Here is a 26,466-nt window from a genome sequence, read left to right as displayed (position 1 = left end):
AAATTGCAAGTTATTGTTGATCTGACTAAAGTAGGCTATTTAAAGACAGAAGGTATTGAAAACATACAGTGCTCAGCGTAAATAAGTAGGCTACACCCCCTTTGAAAAGTAACAATTTAAACAATATCTCAATGAACACCAAACAATTTCCAAAATGTTGACAAGACTAAGTTTTATATAACATCTGTTTAACTTATAACATGAAAGTGAGGTTAATAATATAGCTAACTTAGAGAACAAAATTTTCAGTTTTACTCAAATTAGGGTGATGCAAAAATAAGTACACCCCACTGAAAGTCTCTGGAGCAAAGCTAAATTTTAGACCACAAATGTCTAATTTAACAAGAATTCAACCACAGGTGAGTCTATTCATCGGCCAGATTATTCATTACACAGGTGTCCAGCAGACAGTTGACTATAAAAGGGTGTTAAAACCCCTTCCCATTTCATGCTGTCAGCAATGGCACCACATGGAAGAGAAATGTCACAAGACCTGAGAAAGAAAATAATTTCTTTACACCAGAAAGGTGAAGGCTACAAGAAGATCAGCAAAGCTTTACTTATTGTAGCAAAAGTGGTACAAAAATTTAAAACAAGATAGAACTGCAATCATCTCACAGAGACGTCCAGGTCGTCCTTGGAAGTTAACACCTCGACAGAAGCGTCTTCTGATGAGAAGGGTTGAAGAAAAACGGCATGCAAGTTCACTGCAGTTATTTTAAGAAGTAGAAAGCCAAACTGGGATGACTATTTCCTATGACACAATATGGCGTACACTGCAGAGGAATGACATGCATGGGTGCCGTCCATGAGAGAAGCCTCTCCTAAAGCCCAGGCTCAAAAAAGCCCGCCTAGAGTTTGCTAGGGACCATGCTGACAAAGATGAAGACTACTGGGACTCTATACTCTGGAGTGATGAGACCAAGATAAATGTTTTTAGAACTGATAGCTTCAAAACTGGATGGTGTCGCAAAGGTGAGGAATACAAAGAAAAATGCATGGTGCCTACAGTGAAACGTGGTGGTGGCAGTGTCCTATATGAGGGGCTGCATGAGTGCTGCTGGTGTCGGGAGCTGCATTTCATTGATGGCATCATGAATTCACAGATGTACTGCTCTATACTGAAAGAGAAAATGTTACCATCACTCCGTGCCCTTGGTCTTCGTGTACTTTTCCAACATGACAATGATCCTAAACACATTTAAGCCACTGTTGGATTTCTGAAGAACAGGGTGAAAATGATTCAGTGGTTCCTGAACTGAACCCAATCGAACACCTATGGGGAATTCTGAAGAGACAAGTTGAGCATCACTCTCCATCCAGCATCCAGTCTCTAAAAGAGGTCATTCTTGAAGAATGGAAAAAGATAGATGTTCCAAAATGTCGCCAACTTGTTCATTCCATGCCTAGAAGACTTGGTGTTGTCATTAAAAATCATGGAGGCCATACAAAGTACTAGATGTAGTAGTTTTTGTTGTGGGGTGTACTCTCATTTTAGCATCACCCTAATTTGAGTAAAACTGAAAAATGTGTAATCTAAGTTATATTATTAACCTTACTTTCATGTTATAAGTTAAACAGATGTTATATTAAACTTAGTCTTGTCTACATTTTGGAAATTGTTTTTGTTTTCATTGAGATATTGTTTAAAATGTTACTTTTCAAATGGGGTTTACTCCTTTACGCTGAGCACTGTACATTTTAACATTAGATGTTAAATTTTATGCTAAATCCACTATTGTTGTATGCCGTATTTAATATTAGCAGAAGTAACTGTTAAATTACAGAACAATTAAGAGTAATCCCTTACTTCACTTTTCAAGAGAAAAGTAATTAAATTACAGTAATTAATTACTTAGTAATGCATTACATCCAACACTAAATAAAGGTGACTTGACTCAGAAACAAAGCTGTTTTGACTGCTCTGTGTATGTCCATGCAAATAGCGAATTATATCTGATCCCCATTCCGTTCCCAGATTTAACCCTGTGAAGCACGCGTTATTCAATTGTTTTACTTCAAACATGAGAAACTTTCACAATCTTTGTATTGAAGTATATTGAGAGAGCTCATGTCATATAATATCTTTCAGATCATCTAGAACTAAGTAATTAATTACCTTGTAAACACAGAATTTTATGCATTTGAGGTTGCAATATAATATAAAGTAAATGGCAATTTATAAGTTAACAATATGTCTTATTTAACAATTGTAATGAACTTATCAAGTAACACACTATAATGAAGCATGAGTGTAAAATATTACAGATTGCATCAGTATCTGATGTGTGAAATTAGGCAACCTTCCTGTCACCAGATGTAAGCAAATAGGCCTACCTCACACCTCATAAAACACTAGTGCTCCTTATTACCTTAAAACATGAACACATAAGTTAAGTCTTACAATCATTCATGAAATTTTAAATTATCCTTGTGAATTTTATATTATTACATCATTTTAAATCAAATATTCACTGATAAAATTAAGTTCTCACATATCTAATATATGTGTCAGGAGCACAAAAGCTTTTAAAAAGCATAAACATAAAAGAGATTTGCAATTAGCTTAAGAGGAATTGTGACGCGCATTTTTAAATGCATCTTCTTATGGAGAATTATGATGCCCTTATCATTTTTCAATAGCCTATATATTAAGTGTTGAGCACCGTAACTAAACTACAGTATGATGAACAATACTAGTTCCATGAAGATTTTGTTATTCTATTAGCCAGTGTTACTTTACATTGATATTAAACAAATAAACACTGCGCTAGGTAAAACAGTAACGCCGCCAACGTGTTGATTTCACTCCAGTCCCACAGGTGGCGCTGCGCGGTGTTTCACACACGAATACAGCGCGGGAGAGTTTGGCTGAAGTAACTGGAAATGTTGCGTATAAATAAATGTTCGACACGAACAGACAGGCTTTGAGTTTTCAAAGCTTTTAGGGGAATATAAAGTGCTGAATGAAATGCACAGACAGACAGCAGGACATTCAGCGCTCTGAGCAATAAACGCGTATTTTGTGTGTCATTGTGAGTATACGCACGTCAAAAGTAATATTATTATCACACTATATGTCAAACGCATACTAAACAGTCATACTAGCATTGCTGTTATTATGTGCCGTAATAGCTTTGTGGTGTTTCATTGTTAAAGACGGATGAAATGAAGCTGTAATGGGTGACAGGACTCTACCTGAATGGATGAACAACAAACCCCAAGAAGAACACGTGAGAATATTCAATAATACAAACATACAGCACACATAAAAAAAACGTACACTGAAATGTTTACCTGAAATTTTCTCTTTTTTCATACATGTGTCCTCTTCAATTGGTATGTTGTGTATGAGGAAATGCTCTCTATGTACCTGTGCTTTCACTAATGTGTATGTTTTCCATTGGTTGAGCGAGAGTAAAAGTCACTTATTTGCATTATTTACTGAGACACCTGCAGCACTATCATGCTCATATTCAAATAAAACCAAAGCACTGTTTGCAGGTCAACAGTCAAGAAATACTGGTTTAATACTGGTCTACTTATACCATCTTATCAAATACACATCAATTTACTAATGCAGGCTGCTCAGATGAAACGTATTCTGTAGAACGAAAGGTTTTGCTCCACATTTATTGAGGTTTATGTAGTGTAAGTCAGTTAAAAAGCTTTTCTAAAGTTTGACACAGCTAGTCTATAACATGATCTGAACAATTTGCATGATATGATGCATTCATCGCATAGATGAAGTGTGTGTCTTGGCACTGAAGTGTGCAGTACTATCTGATATTTGCCACCTTTGACATGAACCTACTTATTTCTGATTCTGTATCAGTCACAGCTTCAGTAAACAAATCTTAAGGATTTTTCTAAATGTTCTTGCTATTTATATTTGGTTAACAAGTTTCAAGTAGAGAGGAAATAACTAATTTGTCTAAGCTGGTAAACAAACATGGTAAAATTTGTATGATGCACCTGTATGAAACACCTGTACCTGGCAGCCCTTCATATTTTTTTTTTTTTTTTTTTAGATTATGTATCTGACTGTACTGAAGTAGGATCATGTATCTCAGTGACAGCACTGCCGTGAACATGGACTCTTTGGTTGTTTTGCGCTTACAGTTTTACTATAATAAATATAAATTGGCTTATTGTGTGTTTCCACAGACACCAGGAAGCTATAAAAAGAATGTTCTGGAGGATTATCTTCCTTGTCTGGAATTTGGTGGGACAGTCATATACAGCCAGGAAAGACACGACTGCTCATTTTTATCAGAAGATTTAAGGTAATATATCTGGCTGAACATTACAACTTTATTGTGACATTTTCATAACAATTAAGATGCACTACGAAACAAACAAGTTGTTCCAGCTGACTAAATGATGACAGAATTTTCATTTTTGGGTGAACTATCCCTTTAAGTTTTTGTTAGAAAATATTTATAGAGCCAGTACATAAAGAACAGTGTTAAAAACCATGTTCTTGTTTTGAGTCACTAGTTTGTCTAGTTTGTAAGTCTAATAATGATTTATATTGATTTATAACCAATAAAAGAAGGCTGTTATAGTGACAGATATGCTACTTACTTGCTCAGATAACATCTTTTTCTTAATACACTTCTTGTAGGACTTTGTTCTTGCTATCAGTGATCTTGTTTTAGCTGATAAGTTGATCACAGATTGTGAATCACTTGAAAATTGTGAAAAACTTTCTCCACAAGTATCTTGGAATTTTGTGTTTTAACTACAGAAGTTGGTAGAGTTCCACAGTGTTTATTTACAGTTTTAAATTACATTTTATACTTAAATTCTTCTTACCATATTGCAAAAAAAATCTTGAAGTCATGGAAATTTCTGTTGTCAGTGAACATGTTTTTCTGCTTGTTCAGCTCTAAAATTTTGGTAAAAATGTTGGCCTAATGCTGAAGGATCAGGGCTGTTCATTCAGTCCTGTGTAGATTTGACCCACACAGTTACTGATGTCACGGTTTCTCCAGCTGGTCTGCTGTGATTGAGTGTGGATGTACAATGTCTGGTAACCTTCCCCGTCTCTCCTTATGTTTGGCTTTTGTGTGTCTTATCCAGATCTGTTCTGACGTCGGGATCTGCGGTGGGATTTGATCTGGAATGGCCGCCCAGCTTCACTAAAGGGAAGACAAAGAAAGTGGCTGTAGTGCAGCTGTGTGCATCAGAGGAGAAATGCTATCTGTTTCACATCTCCTCCATGTCAGGTGAGTTTAGGTAGAAGCTGCCTGTCATTGTTCAGTATTACCCAATTATCTGCTCACGTATGTCTCATCATGCCCCAGGGTTTCCACCTGGCCTGAAGGCGTTTCTGGAGGATGAGAGCATCATGAAAGTTGGAGTGGGAATTGAGGGTGACAAGTGGAAGTTATTATCTGATTATGACATCAAATTGAAGAATATTGTTGAGCTCTCTGATCTGGCCAATGAGACGGTATGCTGTCTTTGTATTTATAGATACATTTCATCACACGGTAGTTTTAGCATTTGTTATGGTGTGAAATCTCGGCTTTTTTATTAGTAGTATTTGAGGAATCAAGTATCACTATTACTGGTGCTCATTCTCGGTCAAACCTGTAACACTCAGAAAGGGGCGTAAATTTCATCTGACAGTTGGGCGGGACAATAAACATAAAATTTCTCAAGAGAATTTTTTGAAGGGGACACAAATAATACAGCCAAAATTTTACTTATAAGGATATATGTAACGTTACACAGAAGAAAACCTTACTACTGTTATTAGTGTAGCATGGAGACTGCCATTATGCCCAATGTTTCTCTTTGGTTCAATGAAAAAACTGACTAAATTGACCAAAATATTCTTCTTCAAAACCATTTATTTATTTGCAATAAGTTGTTTACAACCAAGTCACCAAAATACAATGAATACACATTGAGCAAAACCCATCACACAACAGTAAATCTATTAGCCTTATTACAGTTCACACATGCTTATCACAATGTTAGTTGTAGTTGGTGTGGGTGACTTAGTATCCAACATGCTATCGTAAACAAGCTACCAAACAAGCTAGGTAAGGTTATAATCCCTAACATAGCGGACTCACGGAAAAAATATATCGGTTATTATAATTTTTTTATGACTAATTACTCAGCATTGTCTGTATTAAAGAGAAAATAATCACTTCATCCGATGTTTTTGAATAAAATAGCCTTGACAGCCTACTTACTGGAGTTTCTGAACTACAGTCTGAAGAATTGTTCTCTCCCGCCGCCGGACTTGTGTATGTAGGTGACGTGTGCGGTGGATCAAACCACTGTGATGGAAGGAAGGGGTGACTCAAAATGTTTCTAAACTTAAAATGCCCGTTTGCATTTGTATTGTTTTACTACTCACACAATTATTTTTAAGTATATATCATTTATTTATAATACTTAGTATCAGTTATTTATAATACAATTTTTTTGGGGGGACAGCGCTCAGATGTGGGGGGGGTCCTGACCCCCCCGATCCCACCGCGATTTACGCCCCTGCACTCAAAATTAAACTCCCTGCATGAATGATTCCTCATATCTTGTGTCCTGTTGAAGAGAGATGTGAAGTGATCAGACTTCAACCGGTGGATGATGAGTAATGGATAATATACAGTTAGACGGACATTATCACAAATAAACCAAGGTGATCAGGGGTTTATTTTGAAATAATAACTGACATGTGTTGAAGGAGGTACTCCAGCCATATCTACAGACATGGGGCCATATTCACAAAACATCTTAAGGCTAAAAGTAGCTCCTAACGTGCCAATTTAGGAGAAACTCTTAAAAATAATCGCTGTGTCAGTCCTAAATTTAAGACTCCTAAATTTTTCCTCTAAGAGTATTTCACAAAGCATTTTAGTACTAAAACTAGCTCCTAAATCTGTGAAAAGTTCGGAGTAGTCAAGAGGACTCTTAAGTCACTAAGGCCAAATCATAAACAATTCTAAAATGGTTGTTGCCGGCGATTCTCCTCAGCAATTCGCCCAAAGACACTGTATACAACTGAGGATATAGGCGATAGAGCCTTGAGTGCTGAGCCTTTTCTTCAAAAATGCAGTAAATGTTTTGAATTATAGATTTTAATATGTGATGACATAACATAAAGGTTCATTTATGTACAGCCAAATTGTATTGAATGATGGAGAATAAAACATTGCAGTCAAGTTGAAAATAATAGCCTATCGTCTGCACTGATAGCCTTGTGGGCAGTTCGGGTGACCGGAGTTTGAGTTCCGGCTTGTGGACCTTTCCCGATCCCTTTGTCTCTTCCACTCACTGCCCTGTCATAATAAAAAAGCAAAAATAAATCTTTTATCAATAAATAAGAAAGTAATGTCCTATTACCTGTGGCATTTTCGCTAGTTCACAATTACAAATGATCGAATAGAGTAAACGAGTAAAATAAGTGTATTTGACATGCTGTCTAAATTTAGCCCAAACCCAGAGTACTTCCCTGTATCCCTGCTTGGGAATAGGAACCAGCCGAGAGTGAGGAGTCGGGGTGGAGGAGGGATGCAGAAAACTGTCGAGGTAACTACGTGAGTCAACAAACATATGCCTCCTCTCGAGCTGAATAGGTAGACCATTTGAACCTGCTCCTCCTGAACTTTGTTTATATCATTTGTCGCTTGAATTCGACATGTAAGAGGCTGACAATTAGCTGAACATATACTTGTTTAATTAGTGACACTTAATATGGCAACACTTGTTTAATTAGTGACACTTTAATATGGCAACATTTTTATTTTAAAACCTTTATTTGAAAATGGCAACATGATACCTCGTTCTGCAATATTTCTATGATTAAATCACTGACAGAGACCTCTCCTCTTTCAGCCAATCACTGTGGGCATAGTTAGTAAGCGTGTTGACTTCGTTGCTGTGGATGATGTCAACACGATTACTAATTTTTTTTTAGAGAAAACTCTTAGCTAAGATTTTTACTGCTATTTAGGAGAACTCTTAGTGGTAAGATAAAATGTTTTGTGAATACAGCCCCAGAATCGCAAGAGACTTGACTCTTTTGACTTGAGCCAGTAAGAAACCACCTAGCAACACCTCAGAACGCTCTAGCAACATGACACTCGAAAGGGAGAGTAAATGCTAAAATTAAAGTGTTACATAATGTTTTTTTTTTTTTTTGCAAGATTAATGGTAAGTGATTAATGTTTTGTTATGCTAATTTAGAAGAGTTTCTGTTAATGTGGGTTTTTGGAGAGTTACCATCATGGTGACAAGTAGCACATGCGGCTTGGTTTGTAATGGAGCAGGTAAGTTACATGTTTTAAGTTGCTGTACTAATTCAGTAAGTGCTATATCCTGCTATTGTTAACATGTTAGCAAATTAGCAAGTTGGCATTTTTTTTTAATTTTCTTAGGGTTTACATTGAAGTAAATAACTCATTTGATTTGCAAGAACTCAAAATAAAAAAGTTAATAAACTAAATATTTTGTTAATTGCTATCAAAATGCATGAGTTAGCTAACTCAGTACTTCAAGTTAGGATCAATTAACATGCATGAGTACTACAAACTCAAAACTTGATAGTTCTGCTTACTTAAAATTGGGAACATCATAACTCAAAAAATTGGATGTAACTGATTACCTCAGATTTTTTGAGTTAGCCCAACTTATTTGGGTTTACAGTGAACTCAAGCATCATGGCAGTGAGAGTTGGGAGCTGTGAAGCAATTCTGGCATGAAACAAATACAAATGACAAACGTTAAGTTAATTATGTTTATTCAGTGAAGCTCATTGACCTCGATATGTGAAGAAAATCAAACCTTATAATGATATGTATCGCCTATAGTATAATGATAAAATCTTGTATTGCATAGAATTAAAGTTCATGCTGATTTTGAGTGAGATGAATTGACATTTGTGTGTTGGTTGTTTTATTCAGATGAGATGTTGTGAGAAGTGGAGTTTGGATGGTCTAGTGAAGCGCTTGTTGAAGAAGCAGCTCTTCAAAGACAAACATGTGCGCTGTAGTCACTGGGACAACTTTGGTCTGACAGAAGACCAAAAGAGATACGCTGCCACAGATGCTTATGTGAGTCCAAATAAACCATAGCAGTTTAAGAACAGTAAAAGGGTAAAAGTTATGGTGTGACAGACTAAACACTGTCTAAAATTATGTGAACAGTATTTTTCACAGGACTGTTTAAAATGTGAAGTTAATTTTTTTTATGTGTATACCACTCGTTCTTACAAAAAAAAAAAAAGTAAAGACAATTATATGACTAAAACAGAGAAAACATAAATAGAAATTGTCACTTACAGCACCAGCATATATTCTTAAAAGTATTTATGTATTCATATAAATCAGATCTTTACATCTTGATGCAAATAAAACTCATAATTGGCTTTATTTTCCTAACAGGCTGGATTGCTTATTTATCAGAAACTACAGGAAATGATGTCTGGTGAGATCACTTATTTTCTTGTTTGTGTTGTATCTGAGCTATTGTTATGTACCTACATGTAATGACGATCAAATAATGTTTTGGCTCTGTTTAACCTGCACTATATATGTAATATTTGTATATCTACATTTGTCTTTCTGTCTTTCTATACACTTGATCTGTGTTCATTTGCCAATAGGCCATTCAGGATCCTCAGCGCTCAGTTTGAAACAAAGAGTTTTTCAGATTGCTTGTGATCTTAAAGATCTGGCTGATCATATTCCAGATGAACCAGACTGCACGGACAGGTCAGTTTATTTTTCTTCTAAGGTTCAGTATTAATGTTAGTCAAGCGCCTCTTCAAATGTGAAATGAGGATCAGTGTTTTGTTGCGCTTACCCATGAGCTGCGGGTTGTCTGTTAAGTGTATGTTTGCTGTATTTACTCTTATCATTAGTTAAATACCAACTTTTTGTACCTTCTGCCTCATCATTTCCTCACCAGGGTTTCTGCGGGTCCTAAGGGTCATGACATGAGGAATAAATTTGCCTTGATCTTTTGACATAAAGGAGGTCTTTGTACCATTAAAACATCCTGCAAGTCTCATAGCTTAAAACATCCTCCTCATTATAAACAAAGCATTTATTAAATGAAGCTCAAAAAACATCTTGTTTGGATATTGGGTGACCTGTGACGCCACAAGGGCAAATACATTTGCATATGCCTGCCTCCAGAGCAAGACATTGACGAATAGTTATATATCATCGCACCATAGGCCCCACCCATTGGTGTCTAGACGCTTATCGGCTAAAATTTTGCCTACGCTGGATGAGAGCGTCACGTCAAAGGCTAATAGAACCTATTATAATCACTGACGCTGTCTACACTGATACAGTATACCAGGGCTATTCAACTGGCGTCCTGCAGGCCAGATCTGCCGTTTTGGCTGCAGACTAAAGGGGCGAGTGGAGCTCCACTCAAGGGCGGAAATACGTCACCTCCACTAGTGGAGCTAGCTACAGCTATGGCCACTGGGCATGCGCACATCAATATTGCATTATTTAATTACTGTATTTGCATTATTGTAAGGGTAGGTTTAGGGTTGGGGTAGGTGTAGACATTAATAAAACACAAATCAATATTGCGTCATTTAATTATTGTATTTGCATTATTGTAAGGGTAGGTTTAGGGCTGGGGTAGGTGTAGACGTTAGTAAAACACAAGTGGAGGTGACGTATTTCCTGTTCGAGAGTGGAGCTCCACTCGCCCATGGTCTGCAGCCAGACCCACCTCGGCCTGAAGGCACCCAAACCTACCTCCTCCTCTTTTCCTGGCGGTGCGGCTAAATTTGGTTAGATACGTGGCCGCGGTGGCGCCTGCAGCTGTAAGGCTATATATGCACTCTTCGTACCATGTATGATCCTCCGACTGAGCTGAGAATCGTTTTCCGTGCAAATATTTCAGCGGTTATTATATGTGTTCTGTATTTCAGCGATATCCTTGTCCCGGATACCATTATTAAACAGCGTTGCGACATCCAGTGAGAGAAGCGCTTCAATTCAACACACACCTCTCAGTTACAAACCACAAATCACTCGATGCTTAAACTAGTTTTAAATCGAATGAAACAGCCCCAACATTCCCAACAAGACTGATGAGGAAAACAGGAGAAACATGCCATGAATAAAGTTAAAAGGCTTTTAAATCCCCAAATCAGCACCCTTACAAACATTTATCATGAATGAACTAGTAATTTACCATGGTTTGTGGAAATGTGGAGTATTTATATTGAATATTATGTTATAGCCATTTATATTGCTATATATTTAGTAGGTGAATATATAATTAATTTCTTTGTGAAGGTGTGTATAGTTTTTACCTGTGTTTAGGTGTTGTTTATAGGCCTATATAACATATTATAATATAATACCATTTGACAGTGGTAGTGAGTAGCCATGTTTGGTTTAACCTGTGCTCTAACTGTCAGAATATTTTCATTTAAGCCGTTTTTTCATTTAAGCCATTTTCATGATGATCCAGCCCTCAAATAAAACTACTTGAATAGCCCTGCGCATTCAATTTCTGACATACTCCACGCACTTGAGTCTGGCTGACAACAGGACAAATGGAAGTTTGAAAGAATGTTTGCTTTGGTGCATCCAGTTTAAACGGATCGTTTGCATCTCTGTACAGGCTTCAGAAGGATCCCAGCATCGGAAACAAGTGAATGGTTTATTTTAATGCAATCCTGGATCGTGTCAGAGAATTTTATGTTTGTTTGGAGTTTTTTTTTTTTTTGTAAACGAGACACAGTATGTAATGGAGAGTTTGAAAAGAAATTTTATTTGAAAGATGAAGCAGCTCACTGTATTGGATCTGACAGCAGCTGCATCACGAACCATAAGAAAATAATTTCACAATGCTTTTCTGTAAATTATGGTTTACCGTGGCCATTTACTGACAAGCCTTAAAGGAGCTGTGCCTTAAAAACAGATAATTTCAGACAGAGGATCAGAATGAGGGTTGAAAATAATTGTTTTTCCGTGTATTTTTTTTTAAAATGTATTTGTGTGTGTGTGTGTGTGTGTGTGTGTGTGTGTGTGTGTGTGTGTGTGTGTGTGTGTGTGTGTGTGCAAAAAACTTTATTAACATAAGTGAACCTCAAGGAACAAATTGAAATAATAATAATACAAAAATCCATGTCATGACCCCTTTCAAAAGGTCTTAAAAAGTTTTAATTCACACTTACTGAAGTTAAGGTCTTAAATCAGAGCAGGAAGTCTTAAGCCCTGGGTATACCTTTTTTTTTTTTTTTTTAAATTACATGTACGCTAGTCTACGCGCAGTCGAATGCACAGCCTTGCAAAGTATACTTCATTTGACTCGTACGCAATACACAGGTGTTCAATGTATGCGCAGTTTTGAGCAATCTCTCGCCACAAGTTACAAACCTATGTAAACATCTTTGTATTCTTTCATGCTAGAGTTGTACAAAAAATTAATTTCTTCCTTGGTATTTTTGTCCTTTTCTCAATACAAATATCTAAACCTCTTTAAATCCAGATGCATTTACTTGAGATGCAAATGTAAAATGAAGTCTTGAAAAATTTAACAAAATGAGGTGAGTTTATGCTTAAAACAAGTACAAATATGTCAATAAGTTATAAAACATTTCCTTTGAATTAAGTTTTGTGTATTCTTGTTTTAAGCATAAACTCACTTCATTTCACTTAAAACAAGACTTTAGACTTCATATTTTATGTCATTTTGTATATCTAGTAAATACATCTTGATTACAGAATCTTTAGACATTTGCACTGGAAAACAGACAAAGATATCGAGGAAGAACATCATGAAATAAAATAAATGAAAAAATTAAATAAAAAGTAATGGATATCTGTTGGAAGTTGTATTTTCAAACTGTTGCTAATACAACTCAATATGTTTCATCTTAGGCGCTTACATTTATAGAACATATTGACGTATTGTGTTCCCTTCAAGCTATTAAATTTATTTAATTTATACAGACCATCAGACTGTGATTCCATCCAGTCAGACTCGGAGGAGATCAAACATGTTTGATATTTTGAGCTGGTCTCGTAGTATATGATGCTTGACAACTGTATAATGCATTTGTCAGTGTTGGTTAAATGACTTTAAACAAACTACATTTCAAAGATCATGTTTCTTTATACAGCAGTTAGTTTCGGGCCTGTAAACAGATGCATGTGTGATGCATTTTGAGAACAGAAGCCAGTATTGAGAAGAGTATCTTGGTGAATGCAGACACAAATATACAACATAGAAGGGCTATTCAACTCTGGTCCAGGAGGGCCACTGTCCTGTTTGATTCTAACACTAATTAGAGCTAAACTCAGCAAGACACAGCCTTCCTGGAGCGGAACTGAATAGCCCTCCAATCATGTATTGAATTTTGTCACAATGTGTGGGCATGATTAGAAAAGTCAAGCATAAAATGAATGTATAACCATGCTTGAATTTTGATTACAGTATATGCTAATACTTCTAGTCTATATTCAGTGAGATTGTGAAGACACACTCATAGTCCATCTGGAATTCTCCATGTGCAGCAAATCCAGTATTTTTCTTATTTTTTGTTATACGTGCGTTTAAAGTACTCTCCTTCAAAAATGGCATTTTCAAGATAATATGTTTCCATCCAAAGTTGCGAATTTAACTTGTGCACAAATTTGGAATATGGTACAAACATTTGCGAATAAAGCACTGTTTCCATCCAGTGAGTTGAAGGGAAAAAAATCATCACTTCCTGATAACCTGCTGCTAAATATCATGAAGAAAAATGGAAGTTGCTGCATAGAAGCCACTGTATATAATAATTTTTGTATATATTAAATTATTTGCGCCTCAGAACGCGCAGATGAAGCGCAATAAACGCTTTCATGTTGTCTTGCATTCAGATTCCTGGTGTCTGTGAACGCAATCGTGTGAGGTGTTTCTGGGAGGGAATTCAATTGAACCACTTTAACAATAGACTTTGCTCAGGCATTTCAGAATGACTGAAACTGTAATTTCACATGATATGAGCCATGCTTGAAATGTAGAGGCAAAAGTTTGACGTTGATTTAAATTTAATTCTCCCTGTGCTTGATTATTATTAAGATTATGTGAGTTATGATGTTAAAGTGATTTGTATGACTTTGCAGTGCTAAGAGACTAGTGGATGATCTGTCTCAGACACTTGCATCTCTGAGATGCATTTTGACGAATGGCAACAAAACGGATGATCGGTCAGTTGAAGAACAGTCTTCTCTATACCACAACCTCAACGATACCAAAACTAGGACATGTCATGAAGGCGATTCCACGTCATCTGAAGAGCAGAGCCACAGTCAGTCTAAGGAAGAGCCTGGCAGATGCAGTCCGACCAAGGGTGTGATGTCTCTGGATATCTCCGAGTATGAGCTGCAGATGCTGGAGCAGCAGGCCAGACAGGAGCAGCTGGAGGAAGAATGTATCTTAGCTTTCCAGGTGAGTGCCACATTCAGCTCTTCTGTGCTTTATCTGTGTCTATTACTGATGTTTCATGATTGTTATGGTTTCCTTCAGACTCAGCAGGCATCAGACCCCAAGAACTCTAATGACACGGAGAGTGATGAAGAGTTTGATGATGAAATGATGAAGGTGAAATTGAACACAGCTCAGTGTATTTTTTCAGGTGATAGCTGCAGAGTGATTGTTCACATACAGCAGCAGCAAAAAACATTTGTCCCATTTAACATGTAAACTCTGTGATAATTTTGTCATCCTTATGGTTGTTACTAAAGCAGCAGTATGAAACGTTTGTCTCTCTATCGCCGTCTCTGAAACGCATCAGTGCGGATCTGTCATTGTACATCAACATGACAATAAGAAGTACGTCCTAGTAGGAATATATCTGAAAAAATGTCATCTGAAGTATCATATCTGCTGCAAGTTTAATTACATTTTTGTTCCTGAAATCCACCCTTCTGCTGAGATCAGGATAATCATGATTTTTTTTTATTAAATCTATCCCAGTCTTACTAAAATGTTTTGAACAACACAAACTGACGATTTGATCCAGATCACATTTCTTGACAGCTCAAATTACAAATAAGTTTTATAAGATTACTATTGCGAATTGGTTAGGAAATCGGTTACATAAGACATCAGTGTTCTAAACCGTTAAGAAGACAGTTTCTCAACATTGATGTCTTATGTACTTCCTCAATAACTTATTTTTGTTATCTTTTAACCAAAAAAAGTTACAACAGCTTTAAAGCGAGTCAGTCAAGCTCCAAAAATACCATAAAGAGCTATTAAACTATATGGATTTGGAAAGACATTAGGGTGCTGTAAATGATGGCAGATCTTTCTGAAAACTCAAGATTTACTCAAATAGTTTGATTCTTAGTTTCCAGGAGTGAGTCTTTACTTTTTTTTATGTTTTTCGACAGTGTGCTGATGACATAGAAAAATTAAATGATGGACATGGTCATGAGAAACAGGCAGATGTCCCACAGTCTGGTGCTGACGATGATGATGAGGATGTTGAGGAAGATGAGGAAGAGGTGTTTGGTAAATTTACCGTCCATCGTGAACATTAATTGCCTTCCCAGATGAATATACAGTTAATTATTTTATGGTTATGTAATCTTTGACTGAAGCCGTGCCTCGTTCAGCTTGAATGTTATTCATGTTATATTAATATATTGCAGTGAGTTTCAGTCTTAATGTTAGTCAGCAATATTGTGAGAAGTTTTGATACCTAATTTTTTTTAATATTCCCTAAAAGAAAAATCTAGAATAAATACAAGAAACAAAGCTTTTATCCATTTACATGTAAATGATGCTGCATGATATTATAAGTAACACATTGCTAGGTTTCCTTTAATTTTAGGTTATATTTATTTTGTAATTATTTTGATTTTTCAGTATGCTAGATTTTGTTTGTTTGTTAACAGCAGTTTTTAATTGAACTTGTTTGTTTCTGTTCAGATTCAAGTATCCCCCAACCAGTTCCTGAACAAATTAAATGTCTGAAAATGTACTTTGGACATCCCAATTTTAAACCGTAGGTTTTGAAACCCAAGCAGTCTTGGTGTGTCTTTTATATGGTTGCTTATGATTATGTATTTTTTTCTGTAGTTGTTAATGCCATTAGCACATTGTTTGTTTTGTATGTGATCTGTCATATAATGCTCATGGTTTTTCAGGGTTCAGTGGAAAGTGATTCAGTCCGTTCTCACAGAGAGGAGGGATAATCTTGTTGTCATGGCAACTGGTATAACTTTTATAAAGTCTTTTATAGTTCATTTTTTAAGTAATTGTTCATTTTTGTGTATGGTTTAATGGCATTTAGTGAGTGTACATATGTATGATACTGTATAGATGAAATATATCTGCATTAGAGATTTACAGTGTTAAGGATTAGATATCATTCTCCATGATCTATCTACATTTCTTAGCTCTGTTGTGAGATTAACATTTATCGGGTGATAGCTATTCAAGCTATTTATCTCAGTGAAGTATTTAGAAGGTGTAGACTTTAGCCATTATGCATCTATGTGTTAAACAGTTGAATGTGAACTCTTTTTTTTTTCCCCAGCTAATCTGCTAAATGCAACTATAAGACTTAAAGATATTAAGATATTATAAACATTTAGATCATGATTTTCTGTAAAGCTGCTTTAAAAACAGTGTGTATTGTGAAATGCGCTATGCAAATAAATTTGACTTGACTTACTGCTCACATGAAATGCTGTGTTGGCAGGTTATGGGAAGAGTTTGTGTTTCCAGTTTCCTCCAGTGTACTGCCAGAAAATCAGTGTGGTAATTTCCCCTCTCATCGCCCTCATGGAGGACCAGGTGCTTCAGCTGCAGTACGTCATATTTCTGACATCATTCATGAAACGCGAATTGCAACTGACTTTACTTCCGTATTGTGACATATTTCAAGTTCTGACATTTTGAATGTGCTTTCAGGGCTGTAGTTGATTTGGATGTGTAGTGGATTGGTCAGCCTGTAGATGAAAAGTCTACATAATACAACATTAATCAGATATTTTAGGTATATGGCAGCTCTAGGAAGAAAATTGTGTGTTCGTTAATGAGATAAATCAGTGTGATATATCAATGGAGGTCTCATTTATTAATCTTTCATTCGTCTTTGTGTTTGTGCAGTTCTCAACCAAGGGACCGGGACCCACTAGGGGACTCATCAAACTTCCAAGCCCCCATCCCCCAAAAATATTTCAAATAAGACAAAACAATTTAAAAAATAAGTTAACAACAGCTAAAAATCAATATGTAAGCTGAAATTCATTTTAATTTTTTCTCTCAACATCTGCCAGTTTTATTCACATACCAGGATACTCTCAATCTGGATATATGCAGCTATTTTAAAAGCGTGATTTCTAGACTTGAAATGAATATACATTTTTCTAGTTATTTAAAGCCGGGAAAAAAAATTAAATATTTTATTTTATAGCTCTTGGAAGAACATTGTGTGTTCGTTAATGAGATAAGTGTGATAGATCAGTGGAGGTCTCATTCATTAATCTTTCATTTGTTTGTTTTGCAGAATGTCAAACATCCCTGCTTGTTTTCTTGGATCTGCTCAGACCAAAAACCTATATGAGGAAGTGAAGAGGTGAGAGGCTGGTTTGCATGAAATACTTCTTGGGCACATGACAAGTCCTGTGATGTTATATGCTATGCTCCATCAAAAAAAAAAAAAAAGATTAATAATGGGGGGGAAATAGAATATTAAGCAGGTGCTATACAGGATTTAAAATACAGTGGCAAGTGAAATCTTATTAAGCTTGTATTTAAGCTTGTATTCACCTATGAACATGGATAAACTCAACTCACAAACATAGAACTCATCAAATATTGCACAACTGTGCTTGCTTAACGAGTGCGAACCAATGAAGTTTGTTCTCGTCTGCCAAACAAAGAACAGTTGAGCTTCTGTTTACCTGATTTGATGAGCTCTATGTATGTGTGTTGATCAGTGTTAAATCTTCATATAAATCTTTGGTTTCCCTTCAGAAGTCCTTGATTAAACTTCTCGATATGTATATTCATATGGATTACTTTTATATGGATCTCTTTATGAACTTTTAAAAGTGTCAAAGTTTTGGGCAATGGACTTTCAATAAAAGGACAGAAATCTTAATTTGTGTTTCAAAGATGAGCATAAGTCAGGGTTCCCACGCCCCTTGAAAGTACTTGGATTTCAGACACATGAATTCAAGGCCTGGAAATTACTTGAAAACAAATATTGGTCCTTGAAAGTGCTTGAATTAAATATGAAATAAATTTTGTGAAAATTATAACACGCCCCTCTTAGTCCTAGTACTGTTTTGGAACCAAACAGATATCACCCCCCATTGACTACCATTGTAGGAAAAATAATTACTATGGTAGTCAATGGGGGGCGAGATCTGCTTGGTTATTGACATTCTTCCAAATATCTTTCTTTGTGTTCAGCAGAACAATGAAATTCAAACAGGTTTGGAACAACTTGAAGGTGAATAAATGACAGAATTTTCATTTTTGAGTGAACTAACCCTTTAAAAAGTCAAAATTGCGTGAATATATTGCATTATAAAGTCAGAATTGTCTTATAAAGTCAGAATTGTGATATATAAATTACAATTCTGATTTTTTTCCTCAGAAGTGCTCATTTATATCTCTCAATTCTGATTTTCTTTTCTCAGAATTGCAAGCTTATATCTATAATATATTGTATATATTCTGACTTTAAGCCACAATTAGGATCCATATAATACTTTTTTTTTCTCTCAATTGCAAAATGTATTTTTATGATATTCTCTCTATATCATGTTTTTTACTCAAGTAATGATTCATAAAAAATGAAAACCAAAACTAGTATGGAATAATTGTTAGCATTAGGGATAAGAAAGCTGCAAACGGTTTTAATTTATTTCCAAAATTAATGTACAAAAGATTCTGTACCTCTTCTGGGTTAAAATGGATGCAAATGCAATAGGAGGATTAAAATGTTAAGTATTGTAAGAGGTCTTTCATGACGCTCCATATGTGATGTGAATTTGATAGGTGCTTAATATAAAATAAATTGTGCTTTAAAAAGTCCTTGAAAGTCCTTGAATCTGGTGTTCATGAAAGAGTGGGAACCCTGATAAGTCTTATTGGTTTGGAATGACAAGAGGTGATTAAATGATGATTAATTTTATTTCTGGGTGAACTATCCCTTTGATACATACATTTGTGTTCTCTTCATTTTGACCCAGAGAGGATTTTTCTGAAAATGATAGTTAATGTTATCGCATTGGACTAAAAATCAATACAAAACCTGTGCTAATTGAAAGAAAACAAGTTGATAAAAATATTTAATCTTGTATTTGGTGATAATATAGCATAATGACACATTTACAAGCAATTTTCAACATAGCACAAGGACATCTAATAGAGATGCTGTGGAATAACCTCGAGAGCCAGTGACCAATTTAATCACATTTTATGACCAATTAATACAGAAAACCAACTCTTTCCAAAGGGCTCACATACTTTTTTTTGCCACTGTATATTGTCCCTCATACATTCATTAATTGTAACATGGCATCTTGAGGTGGATTAAAAATGTAATTGGACATTTCAACTATACAAGAATAGTTTCACTAAAGATGATTCAGTGATGTGTATTCAGCCACTGACGTTTCTTTTCCTGTTGTCTCTTCTTCAGGGGTGATTTCCGAGTGGTGTACATGACACCTGAATTCTGCTCTGGGAATATTCCTCTGCTAGTGCAGCTTGAAAGGACTGTTGGTAAATCAAACGGGAAGAAATCAAATGATGTTTGAAATGGTTCAGTGTTTCAGTATAATATATTCTTTACTGTGCGTGTGTTTGTAGGTTTATCACTGGTTGCGATTGACGAGGCTCATTGCATCTCTCAGTGGGGTCATGATTTCAGAAGTGCGTATCGTGACCTTGGGAAACTCAAGAAAAATCTCCCTGGTGTAAGTCATATTTGGTTTTAATTTGTCATTATAAGGTTATAGATCAATAGCAATGAATGATTGATTTTGATCATCTATTCATGTTATTCCTAACATATTATTCTTTAATCAGGTTCCTATTTTGGCACTCACGGCTACTGCGAGTCCGTCTATCCGTGAGGACATCATTAAGAGCCTTCATCTGATCAATCCCATGATCACCTGCACCTCGTTTGACAGACCAAACCTCTACCTGGATGTCAATCGCAAGTCCGGTGACATTATCCAAGACCTCAAACAATTTCTTGTTAAAAAGAAAGGGTAGGCCATGCTGATTTTTGTAATAACTTGTCACAATATTTCTATGCAAATGTTTTAAGTATTTTGGCTCAGGAGTGTTTTGGGATTGCCTAATGCAGTTTTCAACCAGATTTAATATATAATATATATATAATATTACAGTGCTCAGCCTAAATGAGTACACCCCCCTTTGAAAAGTAACATTTTAAACAATATCTCAATGAACAAAAACAATTTCCAAAATGTTGACAAGACTAAGTTGAGATAAGACTAATTGAGATACTTCTTTTCAAAGGGGGTGTATTTTATATATATATATACACACCTGAACAAAATCTTAAGAATTACAAGTATTCGCATTTTGCGCTGCTGGATCGTAACCAGGTTGTAAGTAGTGCTTCAAAATGCCAAGAGAAGAAACAGGAGCAAGAGACAAAAAATAGAGAGTAGGCAATTTATTGAAAACTCCATTTAAACTCAAACAGGCTGTTCATCAGCTGATCAAAAGTTTAAGACCATAGCCTTAAAAAGTTCAAATCTGTGCAAAAATTTGGCTTTCATGTCATTGTCCTTCATACAGTCACACTGTCATGATCTCCTGATGGCAAAGGCAAAAAGGCTTTCTTTGAACGTGGCAGGATTGTTGAGCTGCACAAACAAGGGCTCTCGCAACGCGCCATCGCTGCTGAGGTTGGACGCAGTAAGACAGTCATTTTACATTTCTTAAAAGATCCTGCAAGTTATGGGACAAAAAAGTCAAGTGGTAGAACCAAAAAAATTTCACCTGCACTGAGCCGGAGGATCCTACGGGCTGTCCGTGAAGACACAGGCCGATCCTCAACCCAAATTAAAGCCCTTACTGATGCTGACTGCAGCCCAATAACCATAAGACGGCATCTGCGACTGAAGGGCTTAAAGAACAAAAAACGTCTTCAAAGGCCACATCTCCTCCCACGCCACAAACTTGCCCGTTTGGAGTTTGCAAGGGAGCACCAAACATGGGACATTGAAAGGTGGAAGAAAGTTTTATTCTCTGATGAGAAAAATTTAACCTGGATGGTCCTGATGGCTTCCAACGTTACTGGCATGACAAGGAGATCCCACTGGAGATGTTTTCTACGCGGCACAGTGGAGGAGGCTCCATCATGATCTGGGGTGCTTTTTCCTTCAATGGGAAAATGGAGCTTCAGGTTGTGCAGGGGCGTCAAACGGCGGCTGGCTATTTGGACATGTTGCAGCGGGCATCCCTCTTGACTGAGGGCCCTCGTCTGTGTGGTAATGACTGGGTCTTTCAACAGGACAACGCTGCAATTCACAACGCCCGCCTGACGAAGGACTTCTTCCAGGAGAATAACATTGCTCTTTTGGACCATCCTGCATGTTCCCCTGATCTAAATCCCATTGAGAATGTTTGGGGATGGATGGCAAGGGAAGTTTACAAAAACGGACGTCAGTTCCAGACCATGGATGCCCTTTGTGAAGCCATCTTCACCACATGGAGCAATGTTCCCACCAGCCTCCTGGAAACAGTTGCATCAAGCATGCCAAAACGAGTGTTTGAAGTGATCAACAAGAATGGTGGGCTACTCACTACTGAGTCCTTTTTTGACACTTTTAGTTGTATTGTGGGTTTTTTTTGGGCTATGGTCTTAAACATTTGATCAGCTGATGAACAACCTGTTTGAGTTTAAATGCAGTTTTCAATAAATTGCCTACTCTCTATTTTTTGTCTCTTGCTCCTTTTTCTTCTCTTGGCATTTCGAAGCAGTACTTACAACCTAGTTACGATCCAGCAGTGCAAAATGTGAATACTTGTAATGTTTCCCCTGGTCTTAAGATTTTGTTCAGGAGTGTATATATAAAACAATCCCAGTAATCACGAATGACTAGAAAGGTAATTAAAATGATTGAACCTTTCAGTTATTGAAACTTGTGTAATTATTTTATTTCATTATTTTAATGCATTAACAAAGTCCGGTGCCCACTCATGAAAATTTGATACTAGCAGTTTATACATAATTTACTAAAGAATTTGCCTTTGTCTTACTATCTCCATTTGAATTATAATCTTCTGAATCCAATAAGATTCCCTACACACATTACAGATTCATTTTTAAAATGTAGTTTTTATTTCTCTCTTTCTTTTAGGGGTGGTTTTGAATTTGAAGGCTCAGCCATTGTGTACTGTCCATCAAAAAAAGAAGCGGAGCGCGTGACAGCGGCGCTGCGTAAGCTGGACATCCCATGTGGAGTTTATCACGCAGGTCTGAGCATCAAACAGAGGAGAGAAACCCAGCACCAGTTCATGAGAGATGAGATTCAGGTGAAGTCAACTTATAATGTTCATCTTGTGCCAGAAACAGAACTCTGCTGTATAGCAGCATGTGCAGTGTGTTTTTGTACTGCCTCTAGTGGTCCTATGCTAATGTGCCTATGGTTGTGGCATCTTATGAACTGGTGAAGATGAGCTGATTTTAGAGTTTTGTTTCAGAAAACGCTCTGGGTGGGGTGGGGAAAGTTACAGTATGTCACAGTGTTGTTTCTTCATGGTTTTGTCCACAGTGTGTGGTGGCCACTGTGGCATTTGGGATGGGCATTAATAAATCTGATATCAGGAAGGTCATCCATTACGGAGCTCCCAAAGAGATGGAGTCATACTACCAGGAGATAGGGAGGGCTGGAAGAGACGGGCTGCCCAGCGCCTGTCACGTCTTATGGATGCCTGGAGATATGGCCCTGAATAGGTGACAACTCTCATCCTCATTTTGTTAACTAGCTTAACTTACAAGACTTTTCTGATGAGCTTGCTGAAAATATATCTGCTTTTGTTTTCCTGAAGATTCATACTCAATCAATCCAAAAGTGAGCGCTTCAGAGATTACAAAATGGACATGATGGCAAAAATGGAAAAGTATCTAAATTCAAACAAATGCAGACGAAAGTAAGTGAATTTGATTTTGGGTGAATCTCATGAAACAGAATATGTCAACTCGATCAAATGAAATAAACACAATTAAATTTTACCAAAAATGAATGAATAAATAAATATAATGTCCAAATGTATTACATTAAGTTTAGTGGGAAATATATCAACTTCCTACTCATAATAAAGTTATGAATTATTAAAAAGTTATTTCTTTATTTTGTTTTTAGCATGAATGTGACGCTTTTACATATTTATAAACACATTCCTGTTGAGATATGATTTCTGTAATGTAAAGGTGATGATATTTTTGAGAATTGTGTGAATTGTATCGTAGGTTGATTTTGTGTCATTTTGAAGACAAGCGTCTGAGGAAAGTGACGTCTGGAATTCTGGGTAGCAGTGAGTGTTGTGATAACTGCAGGACAGGGTGAGTAGATCTGCTCTCTGAGTGTCTTCAAACTGTTCTGATAGTTCATGAAGGATGATTTATTTTATCTTGTTGTGATGTCAGTGTGAACAGAGGCGATCCAGAGGTGGTCCTACAGGACTTTGGCTTGTGTGCATATCAGCTGATGAAGGCTGTCAGCACTATGGATGAGAGGTTTGGCATCACAGCGCCCATCCTCTTCCTGCGTGGCTCAGTATGTCAAACACAACACCTGTGAACACCCAATAACATACAAAACCATTGACAGACCAGTGACATGTTTGTCACTTAATTAAAATCAATTATAAATCCATAAAGTCTTTATTCAAGATATTTCCATGAAAGGATGCAAAAGGAAAAAGGATCCCTGAAAGATGTTTATACTGCATCAATGAGGCCTTTATCTTTTACACATGAGTTAGACCTTTTTAAAATCAGAACTATAAATGAATATGTAATCTCTCTTTTAGAGCTCACAGCGGGTTCCGGATCGCTTTCGGAAGCACTTTCTTTTTGGTATCGGCAGGGAATTCTCAGAAACCTGGTGGAAAGCTCTTGGCAGAGAACTGGTTGCTGAAAAATATCTGATAGAAGCCACAGGCCACAACAAATTCAGCACTCTGTGTAAACTTACACCCAAGGTACTGGCTAATTAGTCATGAACTATTAAAGGGATAGTTCACGAAAAAAAAAAAAAATTTGATGTTTATCTGCTTACCCCCAGCGCATCCAAGATGTAGGTGTCTTTGTTTCTTCAGTAGAACACAAATGATGATTTTTAACTGCAACCGCTGCCGTCTGTCAGTGGTATAATGCAAGTCAGCGGGAACTTGGACTATAAGAGTAAATAAAACACGACAGACAAATCCAATTTAAACCCTGCGGCTCGTGACGACACATTGATGTCTTAAGACACGAAACAGCGGCAGTGATGTCTCGTGCATATACTTCAATGAGAGCGAGACATCACTGCCGTTGTCAGAGCGTGATCAGACCAAACGAATCGAGTGATGAATGCCGTTGGACATAGTGGTGTATTAGAGGTAAAAAATGATATAAATACTGTTCGGTTTCTCACACAAACCGATCGTTTCTTGTCTTAGGACATCAATGTGTCGTCACGAGCTGCAGGGTTTAATTTGGACTTGTCTAAGCAAGTTTTATTTACTGTTATTGTAGAAGTTCCCATCCACTAGCATTATTTGACTGACAGACAGCAACGGTTGGAGTTAAAAATCATAATTTGTGTTCTACTGAAGAAACAAAGACACCTACATCTTGGATGCTCTGGGGGTAAGCAGATAAACATCAAATTTTCATTTTTGGGTGAACTATCCCTTTAAGTAGAGGGGAGGAAATGTGGGACTGCAATTTCAGCCAAGGGAAAAAGAGAAAAAACGCCCCCCACTTCATGAGACGGTGAACTCAGCACGTGGGGGCCCCTTTTATTTGTAGCAGCATGGACTCTAGGGGAATTTTTAGGGGTCAAGCACACCTATATTATTTGTTGGAGTTTCACCACAGTGATGCCTACTGTTCATGAAATATGAAAGATTGGTACTTTTGCTTAGAACTGTTTACACCTGGTATTAAGATGCATTTTGGTCGATCGGAAGTAGACGAGGGAGACACATATCCCTTTATAACACCATACCTGGTGTTTTAATGTCTCTTTTGTTCACTTTCAACCACTTCTGACTGATTTCTTCAAGGGGAGGATCAATGGGCTATAAATCTAAGTGCTTTTTTGGATTTTTCCATCTAATGGACAACATAAGCTCATGCAATTTACATATGAACACGAAAGGAGCTGACAGCCTCAAGACCATGCCGAATGCTGCGAGTGCTTGTTAGAAATCAGGAATGGAGAGAGAACATTGTGTTTGGTACGTTTTCTTTGTCTGCAAACCAAACTTGGGTCTTCAGCCAACAAAGTTTAATTCCCTTCTGGCTAGCGTGCTTCCCATAATTTTTACGCATTAAGTCAGTAGGCGGAGAGTAGGCGGTCTTTTACACTTTTACATGAGCGTTTACACTACGAAACCAATCCGGTCAAATGTGTTTTCGACTACCTCTGGAAGTGGTGGAAAGTGGACAAGCTCAAAACATTTTACATTACATATACAGCTGCACTTGGCGTCGTCCGCTTGTCACCCAAAACACATCTTAATGCCAGGTGTGCACACTTGTGGAAAAAACATTGTATATTCATCAAGATTGTATGTGAATATTTGACTCAGGGCAGATCATGGCTGAGTAAAGCTGAAGATGAGAGGAACAGGCGACTCCTGCTGCAGCCCAACAGGGATCTGTTCAGCAGAGTGTGTGTACCGCGGTAAGACCCTCACATCCAATCACCAATGCTCCAACACATGCAAACTCATATGTGCACTTTGTAGTTGAGGACACACTGGGTCCATGTGGCAAACCTGAGCCATCTGTCATTTCAGTGCATCAGCTATTTCTTTAATTCAGTGTTCATGAGAGGCCATTTACTCAGAATTACCTTTATTTTAAATATCACTGGAACACAGAGCAGACTGCAGATGATCATTTTACATTTGCCATACATCTCTTCTATGCCCGAATAAGTTTATCAATGCTGTGTTAAGCCACATTTTGGAGAGCTTTAATGGTACTAGTTTTCTATTGGGTGGGCAGCGCCTACCCATTGCTACGCCTTGTGTACTGAGGTATTTTATCTTATCTGAATGCCGTCAGTAAGTTAGAGGGTTGTGTGCTGTTTGTTATTTTGTTCCATCTGCCCAGATTACAATGCATTCAGTCTAATACATAGCTTAAATCTAATTAACATTTACATGGTTTTTTTTTTATCTTCAGTGATTTACATTTTGTTGGGTTTTTTTTTTTTGTCATGTACTTCATGTTACACTGTGAAA

At 36.9% G+C, this 26,466-nt stretch overlaps 1 protein-coding gene across 1 annotated transcript in view; it reads left to right on the top strand.

Moving 5' to 3' along the window:
- The first annotated feature begins 2,694 nt into the window (after window positions 1-2,694).
- wrn (WRN RecQ like helicase) overlaps window positions 2,695-26,466 on the top strand; it is a 38,144-nt gene continuing 14,372 nt past the window's right edge. Inside the window, exons 1-25 of the mRNA XM_048172146.1 lie at window positions 2,695-3,035; window positions 3,160-3,233; window positions 4,168-4,286; window positions 5,086-5,231; window positions 5,310-5,458; window positions 8,925-9,074; window positions 9,405-9,447; window positions 9,626-9,734; window positions 14,112-14,436; window positions 14,515-14,589; window positions 15,384-15,504; window positions 15,925-16,000; window positions 16,143-16,210; window positions 16,700-16,808; window positions 17,510-17,578; window positions 19,658-19,740; window positions 19,828-19,934; window positions 20,047-20,234; window positions 22,362-22,536; window positions 22,776-22,957; window positions 23,053-23,154; window positions 23,474-23,566; window positions 23,651-23,780; window positions 24,037-24,207; window positions 25,807-25,901. Of these exons, the coding sequence (XP_048028103.1) occupies window positions 3,180-3,233; window positions 4,168-4,286; window positions 5,086-5,231; window positions 5,310-5,458; window positions 8,925-9,074; window positions 9,405-9,447; window positions 9,626-9,734; window positions 14,112-14,436; window positions 14,515-14,589; window positions 15,384-15,504; window positions 15,925-16,000; window positions 16,143-16,210; window positions 16,700-16,808; window positions 17,510-17,578; window positions 19,658-19,740; window positions 19,828-19,934; window positions 20,047-20,234; window positions 22,362-22,536; window positions 22,776-22,957; window positions 23,053-23,154; window positions 23,474-23,566; window positions 23,651-23,780; window positions 24,037-24,207; window positions 25,807-25,901 (2,939 nt within the window). The 5' untranslated portion in view covers window positions 2,695-3,035; window positions 3,160-3,179. The remainder of the gene's footprint in view (window positions 3,036-3,159; window positions 3,234-4,167; window positions 4,287-5,085; window positions 5,232-5,309; window positions 5,459-8,924; window positions 9,075-9,404; window positions 9,448-9,625; window positions 9,735-14,111; window positions 14,437-14,514; window positions 14,590-15,383; window positions 15,505-15,924; window positions 16,001-16,142; window positions 16,211-16,699; window positions 16,809-17,509; window positions 17,579-19,657; window positions 19,741-19,827; window positions 19,935-20,046; window positions 20,235-22,361; window positions 22,537-22,775; window positions 22,958-23,052; window positions 23,155-23,473; window positions 23,567-23,650; window positions 23,781-24,036; window positions 24,208-25,806; window positions 25,902-26,466) is intronic.

Source organism: Megalobrama amblycephala, linkage group LG2 (assembly GCF_018812025.1).
Source record: "Megalobrama amblycephala isolate DHTTF-2021 linkage group LG2, ASM1881202v1, whole genome shotgun sequence".
NCBI classification, from domain to species: domain Eukaryota; kingdom Metazoa; phylum Chordata; class Actinopteri; order Cypriniformes; family Xenocyprididae; genus Megalobrama; species Megalobrama amblycephala.
This window is presented reverse-complemented; position numbering and strand designations above follow the sequence as displayed.